This window comes from Rhineura floridana, chromosome 1 (assembly GCF_030035675.1).
Source record: "Rhineura floridana isolate rRhiFlo1 chromosome 1, rRhiFlo1.hap2, whole genome shotgun sequence".
Taxonomy (NCBI): domain Eukaryota; kingdom Metazoa; phylum Chordata; class Lepidosauria; order Squamata; family Rhineuridae; genus Rhineura; species Rhineura floridana.
The window spans coordinates 43,209,144-43,235,225 of NC_084480.1; the positions used below are offsets into that span (position 1 = coordinate 43,209,144).

A 26,082-nucleotide genomic window follows, 5' to 3' on the forward strand; every position below is an offset into this window, starting at 1 on the left:
AAAGGATGAAGCCTATGTGACCGTCCTGATAGGCCCAAAGAGTGTACCCATAATGTTTAAAATTGACACAGGAGCACAAGTGAATTGCATTCCCACTAGAGAATATAGGAAACATCTAGGCAACAGTGTTACATTGATATCGCCTGGAGCAGAACACTTAGCGGGCTATAGAGGACATCCACTCAGCATTGTAGAATTCTCTGCTAAAAGCACATACAAAGACAGGTGCCAGAGACTGGACTTGTTTGTGATAAAAATGGAAATGGACTGCCTTCAAGTCAACCCCGACTTATGGCGACCCTGTGAATAGGGTTTTCATGGTAAGCGGTATTCAGAGGTGGTTTATCATTGCCTTCCTCTGGTGGTTTGTGATAAACACCTCTCAAAACCAGTATTGAGACAAAAGGCACTGCAATCCTTAAAACTAATAAAAATCCTAATGATAGTGGAATTGATAAATGGGCTTCTTACAGCACAAGAGATTAAGAAAAGATTTCCTGATGTATTGGAAGGCACGGGATGCCTACCTGGCTACTGTAGGATTAAGCTATCAAAAAATGCAATGCCAGTGATTCATGCACTACACAGACTCCTTCTAACAATGAAATCTGAAGTAAAAAAACAACTTCTCATGGAACAGTTAGGGTATTTGAATGGGTGGAAGAACCATCTGAATGAGTCAGTTCAGTGGTTGCTGTAGAGAGAGAAAAATACTGGAGCAATCAGGATATGCATAGATCCCGAGACTTGAATAGAGAAATCACGAAGAGAACACAGTAGTCAATCCACACTGGATGACATAACTCACAAACTATCAGATGCTAGGGTATCCAGTGTTCTAGGTAAACATGAGAACATAAGAGGACCCTGCTGCATGAGGCCAATGCCCAGTCAGGATATTGGCAGATCAGATTGGACAAAGACCGCAGCAAGCTCACAACCTTCAATACTCCATTTGGAAGATGACACTTCAAGAGAATTACAATAAGAATAATAAGAGACCCACAGTGTGCAAAAGGTTCTGTATTGAACTCAATAATAGTAATATAAAGATACAAAATGCAATAAAGTCCAAAAGAAAGTCTATGATCATGAATAACACCACACTGGTAGATACAAATCAGTTTTGACTAAATGTCTTCCTCAGCTCTTGTTGTAAATGTACTGTACTTGGCAGGAGTGATAATAAGATTTGTAAAATCTTGTAAGTGTAGAATTCCTCTTACATTTGGTATATGCCGCTGCTGCCATATGATGATTTGTTTTGCAAATGTTAGATCGCTGTAACAGTTAATTTACCAAGCTGCTTCCAATAGATGATTTCTAGCCAATAAAGAATTTTAAGAATATTTTTCAAACACTCCTCGAAGAAAAAGCCCAAAAGTCTTTTGGATTTTATTGTTTTTTGTATCTTTATATTATTACTGAGTTCAATACAGAACCATTTGTACACTGTAGGTCTTTATTAGTCTTACTGTGTTCCAAGAGAATGCCATTTGTTATCTCATCAGCACAGGAGATATTCCTTAAAAAGGTCCATGAAGTCCTAGAAGGTCTAAAAGAAGTAGAAGTTACAGTTGATGACATTCTGGTCTATGGAAGCACCAGAGAGGAATTTGACGTAAACCTAATAGTATTATGCAGTGCGCAGAGAAGAACCTAAGACTAAATCATCGGAAACTGCAAATTGGAGTAGAGCTACTTTGGTCACATTCTTGAAAAGGAGGCATTCGGCCAGACCTGAGCAAAGTGGAAGCCATGAAACAGCTAAGAGCACCAAAATTCCAAAGAACTGGAAACTATTATTGGGATGATGTTATATCAAAGGTCATGTTGAGACTCACAGGAATCACAGCCCCCTTAAAAGATCTAAAGAAAAGAGACACTGAGTGGTACTGGAATAACAATCTTGACAAGACACTTGAAAACATGAAAGAAGCAAAACGGAAGTATTACAATGAAAATAAAGAATTAACTCTGCAGGTAGATGCCTCACAGGTAGCCATTGGGGCAGCATTATTACAGAAAGGGTACCCTGTGGTATATGCTTCAAGAGCACTAACATCTACTCAGCATTGTTGTTATGTGCCTTCAAGTCGATTACGACTTATGGCGACCCTATGAATCAGTGACCTCCAAGAGCATCTGTCATGAAACCACCCTGTTCAGATCTTGTAAGTTCAGGTCTGTGGCTTCCTTTATGGAATCAATCCATCTCTTGTTTGGCCTTCCTCTTTTTCTACTCCCTGCTGTTTTCCCCAGCATTATTGTCTTTTCTAATGAATCATGTCTTCTCATGATGTGTTCAAAGTATGATAACCTCAGTTTCAACATTTTAGCTTCTAGTGACAGTTCTGTTTTAATTTGTACTGGCACCCATTTATTTGTCTTTTTCGCGGTCCATGGTAAAATAAGATCACAACATCAACAAAAAAGTTGTTCTTTTAACATGAAACACAAATGAGAGACAGCATGCACATAGTGCCATTAATTAGAACTAAAAATATATATCCTGATTTTGGATTGAAAAATATTTTCTGTTTTGATATTCTAAATATGTCAAATTGAAAAAGAGAGTGAAGCTTGTAATTTAGCCTTTGACAATGCCTGGATTCTTGAATTTTGTTTTGTTTATGCTTGTGTAATTGCTAAAGGTATAATTAGTGATATCTCAAAAAATTAAAAATAACACGCTTGGATAATTTTTTCCAGCTTGCAATGTCCAGATGTATTCAGAGGAGAAACCCCTTGAACTTTAACTCATTCTATGCTTATAATTCAAATCAAGAATGTTATGAGGTTATGTGCTGATTTTGTGTCTCTGCAGTTTGAATTCATCATGCTACATACTCAAGTCAGCAGCCATTGCTTGCCCATGCCCAGAAGTTGATTACTTTAACGTCTTATTCATAATACACTTACAGTGGCTTTTCCCCTCTGCAAGGGTGGGGGACCTATTAAGTTGGTCTGCCCCCAGAGACTAATGGATCCAGATGGTTTCCAAAGGGCTCTGGGGAGTTTTCCGGCTGATAGGGCTGGCGCTCCTGTTGAAACCCTGGTTGAACTGTGGAATACAGAAATGACCCGGGTGGTTGACATTATTGCTCCTGAGCACCCTTTCCTGTGTAGAGCTCGTACGGCTCCATGGTATACCCCAGAGCTGAGAGTGATGAAACAATATAGGAGATGGCTTGAGTGCAGATGGACACAAACTCCTAGTGGCTGCAATTATACAGTGGTAAGTCCCTACAGTAAGCTGTATTTAGGGGCAGTAAGGGCAGCAAAAAAACAATATTTTGCTGCCACTATCAAATCATCAATCTGCCTACCAGCGGAGCTCTTCAGAATTGTCCGGGGGCTATTACACTCTGGCCCCAGGGACATGGTAGAACCATCTGAGGCCCTCTGTAATGAATTTGCTAGGCACTTCCAGGATAAAATCTTTAGCATCAGCCAGGACTTAGACTCCAGTGTTATAGCAGGTGAATCAAGCGAGGTTTCCAGAGCACAGCCTTGTCTCAATTTCTTGGATGAGTTTCAGTTGGTGCAACTTGAGGACGTTGACAAGGTGCTTGGACAGGTTCGTGCAACCACTTCTGTGCGGGTTCCTTGCCCTTCTTGGCTAATAAAAGCTAGCAGGGATGGAACATCCGGCTGGGCCAGAGAAGTGATTAATGCCTCTCTGTGAGAGGGGGTGGTCCCTGGCTGCCTGAAAGAGATGGTAGTGAGACCACTCCTGAAGAGACCCTCCCTAGACCCAGAAAATCTTAATAACTATAGGCCGGTAGCAAACGTTCCATTCCTGGACAAGGTCCTTGAACGAGTGGTTGCGGGCCAGCTCCAAACATTCTTGGATGAGACCAATTATCTGGATCCATCTCAGTTGTGTTTCAGGCCTGGTTTTGGCACGGAAACAGCCTTGGTCGCCCTGTATGATGACCTTTGTCGGGAGAGAGACAGGGGGAGTGTGACTCTGTTGATTCTCCTTGAACTCTCAGCAGCTTTCGATACCATTGACCATGGTATCCTTCTGGGGAGACTGGCTGAATTGGGAGTGGGAGGTACTGCATTGTGGTGGTTCTGCTCCTACTTGGCAGGTCACCTCCAGAAGGTGGTGCTGGAGGAACATTGCTCGGCACCCTGGACTCTCCAGTATGGGGTTCCGCAGGGGTCAGTTCTGTCCCCCATGCTGTTCGACATCTACATGAAACTGTTGGGTGCAGTCATCCGGAGCTTTGGAGTGTGTTGCCATCAGTACGCTGATGACACGCAGCTCTATTTCTCCTTTTCATCTTCTTCAGGTGAGGCTGTCAATTTGCTGAACTGGTGCCTGGCTGTGACAATGGACTGGATGAGGGCTAATAAACTGAGGCTCAGTCCAGACAAGACTGAGATGCTGCTAGTGGGTGGTTCTTCTGACCAGATGGTGGATGTCCAACCTGTTCTGGATGGGGTTGCACTCCCCCTGAAGGAGCAGGTTCGAAGCTTGGGGGTTCTCCTAGAACTATCTCTGTCACTGGAGGCTCAGGTAGCCTCGGTGGCACGGAGTGCCTTCTACCAACTTCAGTTGGTGGCCTAACTATGTCCCTATCTGGACAGGGATAACCTGGCTTCAGTTGTCCATGCTCTGGTAACCTCCAAATTAGATTACTGCAATGCACTCTACATGGGTCTGCCTTTGAAGACAGTTCGGAAACTGCAGCTTGTGCAAAATGCAGCAGCCAGATTGGTAACAGGGACCAGACGGTCCGAACATATAAACCCGATTCTGGCCCGCTTGCATTGGCTGCCTGTATGTTTCCGAGCTCGATTCAAGGTGCTGGTTTTGACCTATAAAGCCTTACACTGCTTGGGACCACAATACCTGATGGAACGCCTCTCCCGATACGAACCCACCCATACACTACGTTCAAGATCAAAGGCCCTCCTCCGGGTGCCTACTCTGCGGGAAGTTGGGAGTGTGGCAACAATGGAGAGGGCCTTCTCAGTGGTGGCAACCAAATTGTGGAACGATTCTTTTGACGAGGTGCGCCTGGCGCCAACACTGTTATCTTTTCAGTGCCAGGGCAAGACTTTCCGCTTTTCCCAGGCATTTTAGCATGTGTTTTCAATTGTTTAAATTTTTAAATTGTGCTTTAAATTGTTTTTAAAAGATGTGTTTTTAAATTTATATATTTGTTTTAATGTTTTTAGTTACTGTGAACTGCCCAGAGAGCTTCGGCTATGGGGTGGTATATAAGTACAATCAATCAATCAGTCAATCAATCAATAACTGTGATTGACATGAACTTCTAAAAATGGGATGATAAGTGACAGAACAATATCTTGGTTACAGTCCTGAGAAACCAGTTAGCCCAGTAATGAGGCAGAATGAGACATCTTTCTTAGGCAGCAAGGGTGTGTGTGTGTGGTGTGTGTGTGTGTGTGTGTGGTCTGCACTCCCCTCTGTCCCCGCTCACTTTTATATTGTGTACCCAGTGAACCAAGGCTGTCTGCTACCTCCTCCACCTTCTCCTCCTTGGTCAGAAGAATGCCTGCACTGCTGCCATTTCCAAAAGACTGGGGTTTTACTCACACTACCTGCAGCCCATATTATCCACAATCCAATGGTCTGGCAGATTTGCCACAACACCTAGAAAGGTTTTCTAAACTTTATTTAAAAGTCCAAACAAAAAATCTAAAAAGGCTTTATAGCAGTGGCAGTGCAGGCACTCTCCTGACAGCATCACTGAGAATGCCTGGCTGTGAGGAAGCACTCCCTTGGCCCTTTTTCAGAGTGAGAAGGGGCAGGGAGGAGGAGGTGGTGGAGAACCTGTCAGTGCTGCTGCCATTAATACAGCAGTAAAAAAAGTGTGGTGTAGTGGTAAAGGTGTTGGACTATGACCTGGGAGACCAGGGTTCGAACCCCCACATAGCCATGAAGCTCACTGGTGACCTTGGGCCAGTCACTGCCTCTCAGCCTCATAAAAACCCTATTCATAGGGTTGCCATAAGTTGGAATTAACTTGAAGGCAGTACATACACACACAAAAAAAGTTAAAAATAAATGTAAAAAAGTAAGAGAGGGAAGCAGGAGGAGAAATAGGTGTGATGTAGGGGGAAAAGAGGAGGATGTGCAGTGTGGAAAGTGGAAGAGGTGGTGGACCTGAGCCCAGTAATTTCCAAGTTTGAAAATGTTAGGTCTGTCCCAAAGGCATGTATTGCCTATCGTCAGCATGATCCTAGACTGGGATGGGCAGTTGATTAATTTTGCTAATTGGATCCTGTCCTATTTGGCAAGAGCTACATAACTAAGCAGGATAGGTCAAAAGGCCCTGTGGCATGTGGAGAAGAGTGAAGAAGGTCAAAGTCTATCTTGCTTTGTTGTATGAAATATTCCTGTCTGTTTATTTGATATTTCCAGCTTGCTGCTTTTCTTGTACAGTAGTGTTGGTAAGGAAGAGATTTTAGCACTGAATGAATGACTTTTCCCCAAAGTGGCCGAGGCAATGTGCAGCCTTCTTGTACATTACATTGCCCAAGTGACATAGTGAATATGTGCATGTGTCTTGGAAAAGAATGTCTGTGCAAAAGAACAGTGAGAACATCAAAAATGTGAGTTTCTCTCTTCTCCCACCTTCCAGAAGTATTCACTGTTGCCTGTAATTGTTGGCTTGATTTTCAATCTAGTTAAGATTTTCTCATCATTCAGAATAATAGGACAAAAGAAAAGGGCTTTTACAAGCAAAGACCAGGTACAGATGAATCACGGTATCATAATTGGAAGGTCCATTGATCTGGCTCAAATATAATGTCATTTGAGATGCCTGTTCTTGTTAATCTAATAAAAAACAGCAATAATAATATGTAATTGTGACATAGGGAGATATTCAATATTAGTCATACTCAGTCATACTTGATTAGTCATACTTGTAATCAATGCACTTAAGTTCATTGTTTTTACTGAGTCTGCTCTGTGTATGACCATAGAGATTAGAATAATTTCTGCGTAAAATAGGTGAGGCTAGCACACTCCCCATGTACTGCATGGGGAGTCCTCCCACCAGTGGTTATGGATCAAATTTCAAGACTGCATGACAGTGGGCTGATGAGAAGGAAAAAGAATTATGCAGATTACCCTGTCTGAAAATTCTAAAATGTTCTGCCACTACTATATATTCAGTTGAAGTATTTCTCAGTACTGGTATGTTCTAGAATTATCATTTGGGGAAGAGCTATAGCTCAGTGGTAGAGCATTTGCTTTGCATGCAGAAGGTCCCAAGTTCAATCCCTGGCATCTCCAGGTAGGACTGGGAGAGATCCCTGCCTGAACTCTTGGAGAGCTGCTGCCAGTCAATGTAGAAATTACTGAGCTAGATAGACCATTGGTCTGTGTCAGTGTAAGGCAGCTTCCTGTGTTCCTACTTTCATTATTTTGGGGTGAATCTTTCAATGTATTACTAAACTGTAAGAATGGTTTTGGAAATCTAGAAGTGAAAATTCTTTTGATTTGTACAGATTCAGTTTTAAAACATTAATTGATCGATATATTTACCAGTCAAACATAGAGATTACACACTGCCAATAGCTAAAATAGACTATTCAACAGAAGATCAGCGTGCAGTGGGGATTCTCTTAACTGTTAGATGAAATTATTGAAAGGGAAAACGTGTGAATTTCCTACATGTTTTAGTTAAAGTAACATTATTCATTGATATAGCTAGCAACATATCTATGCTGGTCAGAGAAACAATATTTCTTTTACTTTTAAAAAATGAATTCATAGCAAAAATAGCATTCAAAACATGCGCGCTCACACACACATATACACACAATTGCAACAATAAATACCTGTTTGAAAACCCTAAAAACTAAGAAACAGTATATTAAAAAAAGCAGAATAATCACCAATAAAATCAGATCATCCAATAAAAATTAGTTACTATTAAAAGCTTGGGGAACAGCATGGATTTAGACTGGCATCTAAAAGATAAACATGGCAGCTGACAAATATTACCTGTAGCGAATTCCACAGCAAAGGTTCCAACATAACAAAGTCCCTGTCTCCACTTAACCTCTAAAAGTGGAGGCACCTGAAAAAGGCTTAAAAAGATAATCTCAATTGATGGACAGTAAGGCAGTCCTTTCAGATGGATGTTTTAAATACACAAACAAAAGGTATGAACCCAAGCGAATTTACAAGAGCTGGATCCAGGTTTTGTGCTTCTGCACTGTTCCCTCAGATAAAGGATCTGCAAGATACTGCAGTCCTAACACACTCTCACTGCTGGTTGTCTGAACAGTGCAGTAAAGAGCAGTAGAAGAGTAGTGTAGTCGTTAGGGATGGCACTGGTTTGGTAACTAAGCTTGATGGACCATCCAGCAATCTATGTAGTTTCTTTATTTAGAGAAGAGGGAGAATGCATGTTTTCCTCATAGTGATCTAGATTTGTATGTGCCCAGATCTGATGTTTGGAAGAAGGAGGAGAATCGTACAGCTTCAGCAGCAACTCGGTACATATCTCTTTCAAGCCACAAGAACTTCTACCAGCAGCGTAGTGGCAAATTCAGAAGTGAAGGGTCCCTTCTTGATAATCACAGTCATAGTCATAGTCACAGCCACATCCTTCCCCCCTTTTTTTGCTGCTGGGTGACAATGAAATCCTTATTAATGTCTTCTCCAACAACAACAGAAGACCCTAGGAGCCGATCAGCATGAAAGGGGAGAGTGTTAGCTACTGAAAGGAGTCTTCTCAGTAACTCATTTACCTCCTTTCACTCTGATTGGCTCCAATCAGCAGGAAAGGACAAGGAAGAATGTTAGAAGATTCTTCTCAGTGGCTCATGGGAAGCTGGAGACATAGGGACCCTGCTGGGACCGTGCTCCCCAAAAGTTAAGGAGTCTAAGACCCCCAACACCCCTGACTTCCACCTTAATTGATAGGGTCCAGTAAGTAGCTGCCTATAGTATGCAAATACAGTTGGTATAGCACAGTGGGGAGGAGAGCCTGGCTGGGAGTCCAGAGTCTGTGAGTTCACATCCCCACTTGTGTCTCCCGGGTGTAAAGGGCCAGCTAAAAAGATCACTCCCACAGTGAGTGGCTCAGGGGTTATGTTCCCTGCCACCTGTGCAGCCATGAGCAAGCTGCAGAGTCCCAAAGAGCCCAGTTGCCCCCCAGCTGCAGACAAGGAAGGGGCTGGCTTGTGCAGCTGTGGCAAGCTGAGCAGGCCCTAGCCAGCTGGGGAGGACTAGCCTCAGAGGAAGGCAATGGTAAACCTCCTCTGAATACCGCTTACCATGAAAACCCTATTCATAGGGTAGCCATAAGTCGGGATCGACTTGAAGGCAGTCCGTTTTTTTTTCATAGTATGCAAATGAACTTGGCAGCATAATTTTCTGAAAGAAGAAACATGAAAATGAACTGAATATTGGAAGAAGACTGAAGAGTTTTAGTTATAACTTATAAGAGACATTATATTTGTATTACAATATATTTTTTATGCAAACTGCTTTGAGAGTATCTGAGAAAGTGGAATAAAAATGTTCTAAATAATGCAGTGGTGATCTGAAAGTCTGCAATATAATACAGAGCTATATCTGATTCTGTGGGCCAGTAATTGGAAATACTGTCTGTGGACTTGGCTTTTGGTGGGAGCTTAAAGAGAGGTAGAGAGACCAAAAACAAATAATAAAATTATGTGTGTGAGTCCAGGAATTATTGCTATACAGAATATTTAAAGGCATTTATAAAACAGGTAAAGATGAATAATATTCTTAAAAGACAGAACTTGTTAACTTCCTGGAATATGGAAAATAGAGCTGTGCCAAATAATGAAAACTTTTAACAGTACAATACCAAACCTGCCTATTCAGAAGTAAGTCCCATTGAGGTTAATGACTTTACTCCTAGGTAAGTGTGTATAGGATTGAGGCCTAAGTTTATTATGAGTTTTAATTGTTGTTTTTGTTGTTATGTGCCTTCAAGTCGATTACGACTTATGGCAACCCTATGAATCAGTGACATCCAAGAGCATCTGTCGTGAACCACCCTGTTCAGATCTTGTAAATTCAGGTCTGTGGCTTCCTTTATGGAATCAATCCATCTTTTGTTTGGTCTTCCTCTTTTTCTACTCCCTTCTGTCAGCCACCCCCAACTTCTGTCAGAAGTTTGGCTACTCTAATCCCTGCCCTTTTGAGTTTTTAGCCGATAAGTGAAATCAGAGTTGTGATTGACAAGAGATTTGCTGACCTACAGGCAATAGCTAGAAACCATTGCTAATCTTGAAAAGAGTTTCATTTTCCTGCTTGTCTGCACATCAGAAGTGGAGTGAGTATACAGCAGCAGCAATATTGCCTTTCTACAACAATAAAGCAGGAAATCTAGAACTGAAGAACACAGCAGGATCATGGTAGGGCATGCACAGTAAACAATTTCAGTTATGATTATAATAAAAGTGTACATTAGGGATGTGTTCAAATTTTACAAAATTTGAATTTGAGTCTGGATTTCCTATTCGCTTATTTTTGTCCTCACAGATAAGGTTTTTTCTAGTGGACAGCTGATGGTGGAAAGAGTCTGGTTTTCCAGAAAGACAAAAAGGGGTTAAAAGGCAGAGCTGCTCAAGGACACAGCAGCTGGCACAGAAGCCATAAAACCTTGAAAATGAAACTGCACAGTGTGGGGGTTGTTAAGTTCGTGAAAGGAAGGTGTTTGTTACTGTCTGTTTGAATCTTGTTGAGCTTTGCCAGTAAAAAGACTGATCTTAACTAAAAGACTGGAATTTGTCTTTGGATCACTTCGGCGCTCATACACTCGCTACTGTATGCCACGCACATACACGCATCACACACCAACAAGGGTTATGGGCCCAGAGCGTGGCACGGAGCACGTACAGAGTGCATAATAGAAAACAAGTAAGGAACGACTTGTTCACCATCGGGAAAGGGCAGCTGTGGAGAGGTGACTGACGAGGAACAGTGACTGGCAAAACAAGAGAGACGTGTCTGCAGAAATGGCTGTGTCCTTATCAGCTGAAATGCCTTTGGAACGCCTCACTGAACAGAACTATTCATGTTGGAGGTTACGAATGGAGGCTTTCTTAACAAAAGAAGATTTATGGCAGGTAATTGAGAACGATCCACCGGCTGACCCACCTCCGGCTCCATGGAAACATATGGAAGAGAAGGTGAGATCATATTTAATTCTGGCAGTGGATGACTCTCAACTGCTGCACATTCAATACAAACCCACCACGAAAGAAATTTGGAATACTCTGAGAGAAGTGCATGTCAGAAAAACAGCGAGTAGTAAGATTTATTTAACACGTAAACTACATCAAATGAGGCTGACGGAAGGTGTGTCAATGTCTGCTCATTTGTTGGAAATGAAAATGTTATTTGTGGAGTTAAAAGAGAGAGAGGTTGTGCACTCTCAATTACAACAAGTGTATATAATATTATCATCACTGGACTCTTCCTGGGATCCATTAATCAGCTCGCTGGAGGCAATGCCAGATGAGGGTTTGACGGTACAGTACGTGTCAGGTAAACTGATCCAGGAGTGGGAGAGGCGTGCGGAAACAAACGGAAAACAAGAAAGGAGAACTGAAAGGAGTGAAACAGAAACAAGGACTTTTGGACTTAAGGCATGTTATAGTTGTGGATCAAGACAGCATTTACGGAAGGACTGTATGAACAAAAGGTATGGACATAAACAGTCACATGTGCAAATAATAAAAATGGCAAGTTCCAAGAAGATGGATGAAGAAAGCACTGACTGGGTTGTAGACTCAGGTGCCACCCACAGCATGATAAAGAATAAAGACTTGTTCAAAACCATGCGTCCCACGAAGGAAGCTGTAGTACTGGCTGATGGTACATTCAGGCAAGTCGTGGGGAGGGGTACTGTGCAATTGGGTGTACTCAATACTATAATGACAGATGTATTGTGTGTTCCTGACTTAGATAGCAACATCCTATCTGTAACGAAACTAAACAGCATGGGATATGTAGTCAAATTTGAAAAAGGGAAATGTGAAATTCAGCAAGGAAATGATGTATGTGTAAAAGGGAGTCTCAAGAATTCATTATTCTATGTAAGGCTCAGTCCAACAGGAAGGGCATCGAAGATAACGAATGAAAAACCGCATAATAACTGTGTCCACATATGGCATAGAAAACTAGGGCATGCCAACTTCGAAACAATTGAGAAAACACCCAAACATTGTGAGGATGTGACATACCAAGAATGCACGAGGCATGTGGAATGCGAAGTTTGTAATCAAACCAAAGCAACAGTAGCTCCAATAAACAAAGAAGCTATGAGCAATACTAGTCAACCGTATCAAACAATACATGTGGACCTAGCAGGACCATTCCAAAGGTCGCAAGGTGGTGCTAGATATTTTCTTGTAATCGTAGATGATTATACCAGATATTGCACTGTGTACCTGTTGAAATCTAAGAATGAAGCAGAGGAGAAACTGAAACTATTCCTGAAAAAGATTGAGGTGCAACATGACACACATGTGAAGCAAATACACTCGGACCAGGGTGGGGAATTCACTAGTCACACTTTAGAGCAGTATTTGGTGGACAAGGGAATAGAACATGCGAAAACAGCCCCATTTTCACCATTCCAGAATGGATTGGCGGAAAGCAAAAATAGGGCACTTCAGGATGCAACCAGAGCCATGTTGAAGGACTCTGATCTATCACATGTTTTTGGGGGAGAGTGTTTGCTATATGCCACATACATCCAAAACAGGCTCTTCCACAGAGCGCTGAATATGTCACCGTACGAGAAGCTTCATGGAAAGAAGCCTCGACTGCAGCACATAATACGATTTGGTGCAAAGTGCTGGGTGGATATTCCAAAAGGGAGGAGGCAAGGCAAACTAGCGCCCAGGGCACAGAAAGGTTATATGCTAGGCTTTCAAAATGCATACTATCGAGTATGGCTGCCACATCAGAAACAGGTTATTCTTAGTAGGAGCGTGAAAGCCCAGGAACAAGATTGGGAGAAAACTGTTTTAGTAAACTTGGAAAATACACAGAGGGATAATGAAATGACGGAACACAGCATAAAACAGGAGGAAGTAGAGTCAGTTCTTGTGACACCAGATGAGATTGAATCTCAGGTAATACCCAGAAGGTCTGAAAGGGCGAATATAGGGAAACCACCTGAGCGCTTTCAGGTTAGCACTATAAAAGCACAAGAAGCAAATGAAATCACACAGTATGCAGAAAGAAGGACTGATGAAGAAACGTTATACCTTGAATGTATCAAACCGAAACATTAAAACTGTGTAGTATAAACAAGTAACTGTATGTAAAATGTCTGTAAAAAGAATAAACGTCTTTATGGAAAAGGTGGGGGCTGTAGACAGCTGATGGTGGAAAGAGTCTGGTTTTCCAGAAAGACAAAAAGGGGTTAAAAGGCAGAGCTGCTCAAGGACACAGCAGCTGGCACAGAAGCCATAAAACCTTGAAAATGAAACTGCACAGTGTGGGGGTTGTTAAGTTCGTGGAAGGAAGGTGTTTGTTACTGTCTGTTTGAATCTTGTTGAGCTTTGCCAGTAAAAAGACTGATCTTAACTAAAAGACTGGACTTTGTCTTTGGATCACTTCGGCGCTCATACACTCGCTACTGTATGCCACGCACATACACGCATCACACACCAACATTTCTGTGGCTGAAGTGGATTTTTAAAAAAATTGCCTGAAAAATATTGATACTAATATCAACATTAATGTTGATATTTCTAAAAAAAATCAGTATTAATATTGATATTTTGAGGAAAATAGTGATACTTCTAAAAAAATCTATGAAAAATAATCTTTTAAAAAAATTCAATATTAATGTTGATATTTTTGCAGAAAATAACCTGAATCAGTATTTATTTCAAATAGTGAATATTGATCTCTTACCAAGTGGTACTGAAAGGAAGTTTAATGGAGCGAAAATCAAACCGACACCGAAATGCAGATCTCATTCCTTATGTACATGCAGGTTTTAAAAAAATTATTTGCAAAAAATAGCATGTTATACATTTTATCTTTGAAATAATTTTTCAACAGAAATTTGAAAAAGTGTACATGCTGCAGCTTATGAAGCCATTGCAATGTTTTATACTTTTCTAATTATAAGGAGTCAAACAACTTTACATTTTCCTGGGCTGTTGAAGAGGTCAATTTATTTGTCTAATTCATAGCCTGTTTCAAAAACCTGCCTTTAATCCTGTACCCACTTTTCTGGGACTAAAGCTGCAATGCTAATCCCACACACCTGGGAGTAAACCCCATTGAAATCAGTAGGGTTTAAGGCATGGTTAGGATTGTGCTGTAAATCAGTGGGACTTTTGAGTGAACATAGCAAATGATTGTATTCTGAATCTTTCTCTCTCCTTCCAATCCCTTTTTTTAAAGCAATTATGCAGGGCTTACTTTAGGTATCACTACTTTTATTTGGTGAGAAGGCAATACTGATTTTTAAAAAAATGTTATGCAGTGACTAACCAGTATTGATAATAAACTGTTATAGGGAGTATATGTATTTTTACATTTCCAGTATGCATATATATGAAATATTTCGAACAACTCTGTGAGGTAGTTTTGGAAACCAAGGCAGCTCACAACAAGAAATAAATTCATTTAAAATCCAATATCCATAAAACAAGTATAAAACAATTGCAAAACAGCTTAAAGTGGCCTGATTCTGAATTTGGGGTTGGATGAGTGAAGTTCCTTATCATGAGTTTGCAGTTCTGTGCACACTTTCCTGCTTGAGTAAACCATCATTGAATACATTGGGATTTGCTTCTGAGTAAACATGCATAGGACTGCACTATAAATATCTTTACCAGTTGTGTAAATAACAAACATCTTTGACATTCATGCTTATTTAAATATTTCTTCATACTATGTCTCGATATGTATCTGATGTATCTGGTTTCACACTATCAAGCCTTACCAACAGCACAATCCAAACCATATCTACTTAGAAGTAAGTCCTGTTGAGTTCTGTGAGGCTTAGTCCCTTAGTAAGTGTATTTAGAATTGCAGCCTTCAGGGGCATCCATCTTTACTCCTGAGTGCTCCAATCTAATATCTCCACAACATAGGCTCCTTTCTTTCTACAATGGCCTTCTGGTGACTGGCCCGGCCTGAGGGCAATTAAATCCTTCTTGCCAGAAGGAAGTAAGGTAGATTAAATGTTCCTTACCCAGGCTCCCTCAGCAGGTGAGAAGGAATGATTCCGTCACTTCAGCTGGACTTTAGCTGAGCTCATAGCTGGCTACTCTAACCCCGCCCTTTCAGGTTTGTAGCCAATAAGTGAAGTCAGGGTTGTGATTGACAAGGGATTTGTTGACCTCCAGGCAATAGCTCAAATGCATTGCAAGGCCAGAAAACGTTTCCTTTTTCCTGCTTGTCTGAACATCTCATAAACCAAGTAAATTTATAGCTTTCAGCAATAGCAAAAGTTTATCTCTTGTGTGTAGGAGATCTAAATGCTGTTACAATCTGTTATGCTTTTCTAATTATGAGTCAAATAAGTTTAAATTTTCGTGGGCTGTTGAAGTGGGCAGTGTTCTGAAAACCTTCCCAATATGAAGCCTTAATCCTGTGCTCACATTCCTGGGAGCAAAGCTGTAATGCTAATCCCACATACCAGGAGTAAACCCCTTGAATTCAGTAGAACTTACTGTTTAGTAGACAAGGGTAGGATTGTGCTGTAAATCAATGGAGCACTTGAGTGAACATGGCAAAGGATTGTGTTTGTGTTGTAAATCTTTCTCTCACTCTCCAATTCTATTTTCTAAAGCAATTAGGCAGGGATTACTTAGGTGTCCCTGCTTTTATTTGGTAGGAAACTAACACTGATATTTTAAAAATGTTCTGTAATGACCAACTGGTTTAGACAATAAACTATTATATGGGGTGCATGTATTTTACTTCTCCAGTGTGTGTGTAAAAGGTAAAGGTAAAGGTGTCCCCGCACTTGTAGTGTGAGTCGTTTCCGACTCTTAGGGTGACGTCTTGCGACGTTTACTAGGCAGACCGTATATATGGGGTAGAATTGCCAGTTCCTTCCCCGGCCTTTCTTTACCCCCCAGCATATGCCAGGTACTCATTTTACCGACCATGGATGGATGGAAGGCTGAGTGGTCCTTGACCCCTTTTACCGGAGATTCGACTTCCTCTTTCCGTTTGAATCGAACTCCGGCTGTGAGCAGAGCTTCGGCTGCGTTACCGCAGCTTACCACTCTGTGCCAAGGAGGATCTTAGTGTGTGTGTACATGGAGTATTTCCAACATCACTGTGAGGTAGGGTTGCCGACTGGAAACCAAGGCAGCTCACAACAAGAAATAAATCCCTTTAAAATCCAACAACCATAAAACAAGTATAAAACAGTTGCAAAACAGCTTAAAGTGGCATGATTCTGAATTTTGGCTTGGTTCCTTATCACTTGAGTTTGCAGTTCTATGCATGCTTCCCTGTTTGAGTAAGCCCCGTTGAATACATTGGGACTTGCTTCTGATTAAACATGCATAGGACTGCACTGTAAATATCGTTATGTGTAAATAATAAACATCTTTGACAGTCATGGTTATATAAATATTTCTTCATATTATGTTTAAGTATCTGATTTCTCCCTATGATTGTACATTATTGTTTCCTCTACATTTTAAGTGTGGCCTTCTTCTTTGGGATGGCCATGGCCCCTCTCTGTTTTCTCCCTGAGAAGCAGATTAGGCTGAGAGATGGTGAGTAGCCCATGGTCGCCCAGTAAACGTAATTAAAATGGTTTACATGCAGGCAAAGTTTATAAAGTAGATCAACACTCCAACGATGTCCCACTCCAACTATGATAGCTCTCCTACTATCATGGACAACGATGGTCTCGGGGAAGGAGAGCATCCAGCTGAGGAAGAGGGAAACGATCCCTTAGAAGGGACCCATTCCTTGGGGGATGAGCAGCTATCCTCTCGTGCCGAGGATATATCTCCAGGGGGTGGAGGGATCCTTGTAGTGGGTGATTTGATCATTAGGAACATAGACAGTGGGGTGTGTGATGGGCGTGTAGACCGCAAGGTGTTTTGCCTGCCTGGTGCGAAGGTTGCGGATATCGCCCGTCGTTTAGATAGTTTGGTAGACAGTGCTGGGAAGGAGTCAGTGGTCGTGGTGCACGTTGGCACCAACGACATGGGGAAATGCAGCCGTGAGGTCCTAGAAGCAAAATTTAGGTTGCTAGGTAGGATGCTGAAAGCCAGGACCTCCAAGGTGGCTTTCTCTGAAATGCTACCGGTTCCACGTGCAGGACCAGCCAGACAGGCCCAGCTTCGCAGTCTCAATGCGTGGATGAGACGATGGTGTCGGGTGGAAGGGTTTGGATCTGTTAGGCACTGGGGAACATTTTGGGACAAGCCGGGCCTGTACAAAAGGGATGGGCTCCACTTTGAACCAGAATGGAACCAGACTGCTGGCACTTAAAATTAAAAAGGTGGCAGAGCAGCTTTTAAACTGACTGAGGGGGGAAACCTGACAGGAGCTGAGAAAGGTCCGGTTCGGAATAAACCTCCCCCCTGGGATAAAAACCAAAGAAATGATGAAATGTTAAAAGGGGTAGGCCTAGAAGTAGGCATTGTGAGAGCAGGGGCACAGGATATAAATTCAGAAGAGCAAAATTACCACAGGCCTAACCACAAGTGCCAAAGACACTTGAAGAGAGACACTGCTTACAAGTGCCTGTATGCTAATGCTAGGAGCCTGCGAACCAAGATGGGTGAACTGGAGTGCTTGGTCTTAGAGGAGAGCATTGATATAGTGAGCATAACGGAGACCTGGTGGAATGGAGAAAACCAGTGGGATACGGTTATCCCTGGATATAAACTATATCGGAAGGACAGGGAAGGACGTATTGGTGGCGGAGTCGCTCTATACGTGAAAGAAGGCATTGAATCCAGCAAGCTCGAAACCCCAAAAGAGGCAGACTCCTCCACAGAATCGTTGTGGGTGGTGATACCGTGCCCCAGGAGGGACTTAATACTGGGAACGATCTATCGTTCCCCTGATCAAAATGCTCAGGGAGACCTTGAGATGAGATATGAAATTGAGGAAGCATCCAAACTAGGAAATGTGGTAGTAATGGGTGACTTCAACTACCCGGACATAGACTGGCTGCATATGTGTTCCAGTCATGACAAAGAAGCAAAGTTTCTAGATATTCTAAATGACTATTCCCTAGACCAGTTGGTCATGGAACCCACCAGAGGGACGGCAACCCTGGACTTAATCCTCAGTGGGGACCGGGACCTGGTGCGAGATGTAAGTGTTGTTGAACCGATTGGGAGCAGTGACCACAGTGCTATTAAATTATACATGTAACTGGCCAGTTGCCAAGAAAATCCAACACGGTCACATTTGACTTCAAAAGAGGAAACTTCACAAAAATGAGGGGATTGGTAAAAAGAAAGCTGACAAACAAAGTCCAGAGGGTCACATCACTCGAAAATGCTTGGAAGTTGTTTAAAAACACTATATTAGAAGCTCAACTGGAGTGCATACCGCAGATCAGAAAAGGTACCGCCAGGGCCAAGAAGATGCCAGCATGGTTAACGAGCAAAGTCAAGGAAGCTCTTAGAGGCAAAAAGTCTTCCTTCAAAAAATGGAAGTCTTGTCCAAATGAAGAAAATAAAAAAGAACACAAACTCTGGCAAAAGAAATGCAAGAAGACAATAAGGGATGCTAAAAAAGAATTTGAGGAGCACATTGCTAAGAACATAAAAACCAACAACAAAAAATTCTATAAATACATTCAAAGCAGGAGACCATCTAGGGAGACAATTGGACCCTTGGATGATAAGGGAGTCAAAGGTGTCCTAAAGAACGATCAGGAGATTGCAGAGAAGCTAAATGAATTCTTTGCATCTGTCTTCACAGTGGAAGATATAGGGCAGATCCCTGAACCTGAACTAACATTTGCAGGAAGGGATTCTGAGGAACTGAGACAAATAGTGGTAACGAGAGAGGAAGTTCTAAGCTTAAGGACAATATAAAAACTGACAAATCACCGGGCCCGGATGGCATCCACCCGAGAGTTCTCAAAGAACTCAAAGGTGAAATTGCTGATCTGCTAACTAAAATATGTAACTTGTCCCTCGGGTCCTCCTCCGTGCCTGAGGACTGGAAAGTGGCAAATGTAACGCCAATCTTCAAAAAGGGATCCAGCGGGGATCCCGGAAATTACAGGCCAGTTAGCTTAACTTCTGTCCCTGGAAAACTGGTAGAAAGTATGATTAAAGCTAGATTAACTAAGCACATAGAAGAACAAGCCTTGCTGAAGCAGAGCCAGCATGGCTTCTGCAAGGGAAAGTCCTGTCTCAGTAACCTATTAGAATTCTTTGAGAGTGTCAACAACCATATAGATAGAGGTGATCCAGTGGACATAGTGTACTTAGACTTTCAAAAAGCGTTTGACAAGGTACCTCACCAAAGGCTTCTGAGGAAGCTTAGCAGTCATGGAATAAGAGGAGAGGTCCTCTTGTGGATAAGAAATTGGTTGAGAAGCAGAAAGCAGAGAGTAGGAATCAACGGACAGTTCTCCCAATGGAGGGCTGTAGAAAGTGGAGTCCTTCAAGGATCGGTATTGGGACCTGTACTTTTCAACTTGTTCATTAATGACCTAGAATTAGGAGTGAGCAGTGAAGTGGCCAAGTTTGCTGACGACACTAAATTGTTCAGGGTTTTTAAAACAAAAAGGGATTGCGAAGAGCTCCAAAAAGACCTCTCCAAACTGAGTGAATGGGCAGAAAAATGGCAAATGCAATTCAATATAAACAAGTGTAAAATTATGCATATTGGAGCAAAAAATCTTAATTTCACATATACGCTCATGGGGTCTGAACTGGCGGTGACCGACCAGGAGAGAGACCTCGGGGTTGTAGTGGACAGCACGATGAAAATGTCGACCCAGTGTGCGGCAGCTGTGAAAAAGGCAAATTCCATGCTAGCGATAATTAGGAAAGGTATTGAAAATAAAACAGCCGATATCATAATGCCATTGTATAAATCTATGGTGCGGCCGCATTTGGAATACTGTGTACAGTTCTGGTCGCCTCATCTCAAAAAGGATATTATAGAGTTGGAAAAGGTTCAGAAGAGGGCAACCAGAATGATCAAGGGGATGGAGCGACTCCCTTACGAGGAAAGGTTGCAGCATTTGGGGCTTTTTAGTTTAGAGAAAAGGCAGGTCAGAGGAGACATGATAGAAGTGTATAAAATTATGCATGGCATTGAGAAAGTGGATAGAGAAAAGTTCTTCTCCCTCTCTCATAATACTAGGACTCGTGGACATTCAAAGAAGCTGAATGTTGGAAGATTCAGGAGAGACAAAAGGAAGTACTTCTTTACTCAGCGCATAGTTAAACTATGGAATTTGCTCCCACAAGATGCAGTAATGGCCACCAGCTTGGACGGCTTTAAAAGAAGATTAGACAAATTCATGGAGGACAGGGCTATCAATGGCTACTAGCCATGATGGCTGTGCTCTGCCACCCTAGTCAGAGGCAGCATGCTTCTGAAAACCAGTTGCCGGAAGCCTCAGGAGGGGAGAGTGTTCTTGCACTCGGGTCCTGCTTGCGGGCTTCCCCCAGGCACCTGGTTGGCCACTGTGAGAACAGGATGCTGGACTAGATGGGCCACTGGCCTGATCCAGCAGGCTCTTCTTATGTTCTTATGTTCTTATGTTAACACGATACATTTAAGGCACATCCAACTCACATTTAAACTGCATGACTTACCCCAAAGAATCCTGGGAAGTGTAGTTTCCCCCTTAAAGTTATAGCTCTCACCACCCTTTAAACTACAGTTCCCATGATTCTGTGGTCGGATTCATGTGCTTCAAATGTATGTTGAATGTACTTTAAATAAATGGTGTGGATCTGCCCTAGGTATGTTGTGCATTCATTAGCGAATTGAAAAGAACAATTTTAAAAGATTCATTTTTAAACGGGAAGGGCTGTAGCTCAGTGGTAGGGCACATGCTTTGTATGCAAAGGTCCAAAATTTCAATTTCTGGAAAAGACTATTGCTCGGAATCCTGGAGAGCCAATGCTAGTCCATGTCATCAGTACTGAGCTAGATGGTACCAAATGGTCAGTGTCGGTATAAAGCAGTTTCCTTTGTTCCTAAAAGAGGAAAGAGACCCAAGGGCCACAGTGACTCCAACATTTATTTATGTATTTTATTCACAACATTTATATATCGCTTTTTTGTAAAAAATAAAGCGGTTACAGAACAAATTAAAATGATAACATCATTGGCAAAAACAGTTAAAGACAGGTGTTTATAAACATTCAAAATAATAAAACTAACAATGAGTTTAAAAGCAGATAAAAAACACAATAGTTTCCACATGCCTGGGTAGGCTTGCCTAAAAAAACATTTTTTTAGCAGGTGCCGAGAAGAGTTCAATGAAGGCACCTGCCTAATGTCAATAGGCAGGGAGTTCCAAAGGGTAGGTGCTGCCACACTAAAGGAGTGATTTCTTACAAGAGCAGAACAAGTACTGTGTGGAACCCATAACATGGAAAGCACACCTTGAACTTGGCCTGGTAGCAAATTGACAACCAGTGCAGATTTCAGAACAGAGGTATTATGTGCTAATAGGGTCTTACTCATGTCAGCAGTCGTGCTACAACATTCTACACTAACTGCAGCCCCCGGGTCAGGCTGTGCTGCAAGGGGATTTCTGTGACCTTGGCTGACTGGTTGCCAGGATTCTTTTAGTTTTTGTTTAGGAATCCTGTCTGGTTGTGGGATGCTGAGTTTTCTGCCTTACTCATATGAATCTTCTTGTAGTTGGTATGGTATTGCTTTTAGGAAGTTATCACTGTCTTTGTTTTTGTTTTTGTATTTACATTTTATTTGCCTGTGACCTCACTCCCTTACATCCATGGAAGCAGTAACAGTGGTTCCATGCACTCGGCTCATCCCTCTTAAACCCACTGATGATGCACCTTGTTGGTTGATGGATGGTTTGTTTCTGGCTCAGTAGTGGTAAAAGAGAATTTATATACTGGGAAGTGTGGCTGCAACTGCTGCTGTTCCCAAGCTACTGCCTGTGAAGGTAGACCAAACCATGTGTGTTTTCTCTCTGTCAATTATTACTCACTGGAATTGGATTGGCTGTCAAAGTAAGTTTATATAGCCCACAGGGTAGGCAGAAAAGGGTAGAGTATCTTCTTACTCTTACTCATTTCTCAAACTGCTTTCTGAAGTGAAGGGTCAAGTCTGTTTGCAGCAGCCATATTAAAAGTCAGAGGCAGGGCATTCTAGACAGGGGGTTGCCAACCCTGTTTGAATATGGATATCTTTGCAGAGGATCCCTAGTCAAGCTTTACCTACAGCACAATTAAAACCACATCTACTCAGAAGTAAGTCCTATTGAGTTCTGTGTGTGTTTAGAATTTATTTATTTATTGTATTTGTATACCGCCCCATAGCTGAAGCTCTCTGGGCAGTTTACAGCAAATAAAAACATCAAAAACAAACATACAAATTTAAAACACATCTTTTAAAAACAATTTAAAACACAATTTAAAAAATTTAAAGCAATTTAAAAATACATTGCAGCCTTCATCTCTATTTTTGAGTGCTCTTATGTAACATCTCCTCAACACTAGGCTCCTTTCTTCCTACAAGGGCCTTATGGTGACCAGCCTGGCCTGAGGGCACTTAAACCCTTCTTGCCAGAAGCAAGTAAGGTAGATTAAATGTCCCCTACCCAGGCTCCCCAAGCAGGTGAGAAGGAATGATTCCGTCACTCCAACTGGACCTGGGAATGCCATCTTTTAGTTAAGAGTTCTATCTTAATTTCCAATCAGAGAAATGTTTTTGTTTGAATGGTATGCTCCAAGCAACTGTGGTTTATGCTTAATGTATCATGCTTAATGACGTCACTAGGGCCTGCCCCTGAAATCTCAGGGTTTGGGATACTTCTGATGTGGCAACTCTAGTCTTCAATCTTTTTTGAACCAGAGAACACATTTTAAATTTTGAGAGCGTGCTGGGGCACCAGTTCCAAAATCACGAAATGGCTGCCATTGGGGCATGGCATAACACAAAATTGCTGTCACGGTATCTCTGGCATAACACAAAATTAGACAGTAGTCATGATGAAGCTTGTCCATAACTATTTCCATAATAGAAAAGGCTTGATATTTTGAATTTCTGCCTGCTGTACATCTATTAAAGGCACAAGAACCCTCTTTTCCCCCAATGCCAATCCTAAACCAAAACCTAGGCTGTCATTCTGTATACAGTTATCTGGAAATAAACCCTATTAAACACAAAGAGACTTACTTTTGAGTAGACATGCATACCATTGTACTGTGTTAACTTTACAGTGAATTCATATTGAATCCCAAGCAGGAGACATGCTTAAGCCCCTTTGCAAAATTTTAACATTTGCCTTTGGGGGGGAGGGGTATTCTTTAACATTCACCCACACTTATCCTGTCAAACTAATCTCATCTCTTTTTTTGATCGGGTCACTAGCTTAGTAGATGGTGGAAATGCTGTAGATGTCATCTATCTAGATTTCAGCAAAGTGTTTGACAAAGTCCCCCACGACCTTTTGATTAGCAAACTGGTCAGATGCGGACTAGATGGAAATACTGTCAGGTGGATTCACAACTGGTTGGAAAACCGTACTCAAAGAGTGGTCGTCGATGGCTCTGCTTCGGACTGGAAGGAGGTTTCGAGTGGAGTGCCACAGCGTTCTGTCCTGGGGCCGATACTCTTCAACATTTTTATCAATGACTTAGATGACAGGGTGGAGGGAAGCCTTATGAAATTTGCGGATGATACGAAACTGGGAGGGATAGCTAACACAATGGAAGACAGGAATAAAATCCAAAGGGACCTGGATAGACTAGAAAATTGGGCTGAAATTAATAAAGTGAAATTCAATAAAGACAAATGCAAGATTCTGCATTTAGGCCACAAAAACAAAATGCACGGGTACAGGATGGGAAATACCCGGCTTAGCAGTAGTGCGTGTGAGAAGGACCTTGGAATTGTAGTGGATCGCAAGTTGAACATGACCCAGCAGTGTGATGCTGCGGCAAAAAAGGCAAACGCGGTTTTGGGCTACATAAACAGAGCTATAGTTTCCAGGTCGAGGGAAGTAATAGTCCCACTATATTCTGCATTAGTCAGGCCTCATCTGGAATACTGCGTTCAGTTCTGGGTGCCTCATTTTAAGAAAGATATAGACAAGTTAGAGCGGGTTCAGAAGAGGGCGACGAGGATGATAGCCGGTATGGAGAACAAGTCTTATGAGGAAAGGTTGAAGGAACTTGGCATGTTCAGTCTGGTGAAGAGAAGGCTGAGGGGTGACATGATTGCACTCTTTAAGTACCTGAAGGGCTGTCACATAGAGGAGGGTACAGATTTGTTCTCTGCTGCCCCAGAGGGTAGGACTAGGTCTAATGGTTTTAAGTTGCAGGAGCGTAGATTCAGATTGGACATTAGAAGGAACTTCTTGACAGTAAGGGCAGTTCGGCAATGGAACCGACTGCCTAAGGAGGTGGTGGGATCCCCTTCGCTGGATGTCTTCAAGCAGAGGCTGGACAGCTATCTGCGGGAGATGCTCTAGCTGTGGATTTCCTGCTGTGAGCAGGGGGTTGGACTCGTTGGCGTACAAGGCCCCTTCCAACTCTAGGAGTCTATGATTCTATTCTTATTGTGTAGCAGTATTTGCAGAAAATAACTTCTACCACTACTTGGTCTCAGGCGAACCCAGCAAAGGAAAGATGCTTTCTGGTTGCTAGGGAAAAAGGAAGGACAAACTATAGATCTTCCAAGGACTTAGAGGGGGAGAGACAGAAGTAGGAAAAGTTCACTAAAAGGAAGGGCAAAACGGCAGCTCTATAGGACCCAAGGGATTCCTATTGCCTGGTGTGCTAACAACTCATTTATTATTGACAGTTCTGACTTCATTCATTGGCTAATAATACTGAGTGGCAGGAGCAGTCAGGCTGGCTCATTTTGCAAAAATCTCCTAGAAGGGTATCTGCACATTTTGCTGTATACCTTTCTTTCTAGGAGGGCTAGAGACTTTTTTTTAATGAAAGCTCAGAGTCCAGACTAGCTGTGTGTGTGTGTGGGGGGGCACCACTGAAGGCCTTAGTGGGTTCCATGGTGACTGTGGGTGATGGGTTGGTGACCCCTGGGTTGGGGGACCCTGTGGAACAGGTGCAAGGGGAAATTCATCATAATCATTATAACTTCCACTCCATTCTGCCAGTGTAATCCATTCTCTAGATCAAAAGCCTAATGTGGATGGAAAGAACCCTTCTACTCATGGGTGATTAAATTTGGATTAAAGGCTTGCATTAAGCTTTTAAGAGAGAATGTAATATTTCATAAGGATCACTTTTACATGCCATAAAGGTGAGTCCAGCTGAAAACTATCCAGGGCCCATTTTATAATGAATACAAGACTGGCAATCAGGATACTTAGGAATTTTCTGAAGTTGAAACATCCAGTTGCAGCTGCTTCCAAAGATTTGGCACTTCAGAATGAGATTTCCAATTGCAAAATTACACATTAAAGAAAGCACAGGTTTTATATAGAACAAATTTAGGAGGGAATTGCTAAGGCAATTAGCATCTTATTAATGAGTATGAGTTTAGTCTCAGTATGATTGAAAAATATTCCTATTGTATGTCTGGAATTCATTGCATAATGATATTTTCCTTCTTTTTCAGAAGGAGCTGAGCCTTCCAAGAAGGGGAAGCTTGTAAGTAGTCCAAGTTCTTCCTTTCAGTTTGTTCACTGAATGGGACTTGTCAGTTCTTCAAAATCTCTGCTTTTTCTCACTGGCTGATGAAATGAAAGTTAAATGTGGCAGTTGATTCTGTACAAAGAAAGCTAGGATTACAAAGCAATGCCTTAGGTCCTTGTGCTTCACTGAATGTTTCTACTGGTGTAATTGAATTATGTTTTGTGAGAAAGCATTATTAAAGGCTTCTAGGTTATCAATAAGGACACTAATAAAAAATTAAAATTTCTTAAAAACAAACCTAGTATAGAC

The 26,082-nt window shown here is 41.9% G+C and overlaps 1 protein-coding gene across 5 annotated transcripts in view; it reads left to right on the forward strand.

The window, feature by feature from the left end:
• Nucleotides 1–26,082, forward strand: part of MAST4 (microtubule associated serine/threonine kinase family member 4) — a 440,571-nt gene that overhangs the window by 155,998 nt on the left and 258,491 nt on the right. For 3 of the 5 annotated variants that reach the window (XM_061619535.1, XM_061619526.1, XM_061619546.1), the window contains one exon: nucleotides 25,757–25,788. The exons of 1 other annotated variant lie outside the window; for it this stretch is intronic. In XM_061619535.1, the coding sequence (XP_061475519.1) occupies nucleotides 25,757–25,788 (32 nt within the window). The remainder of the gene's footprint in view (nucleotides 1–25,756; nucleotides 25,789–26,082) is intronic. One more of the 5 variants, XM_061619556.1, reaches the window with a different exon arrangement.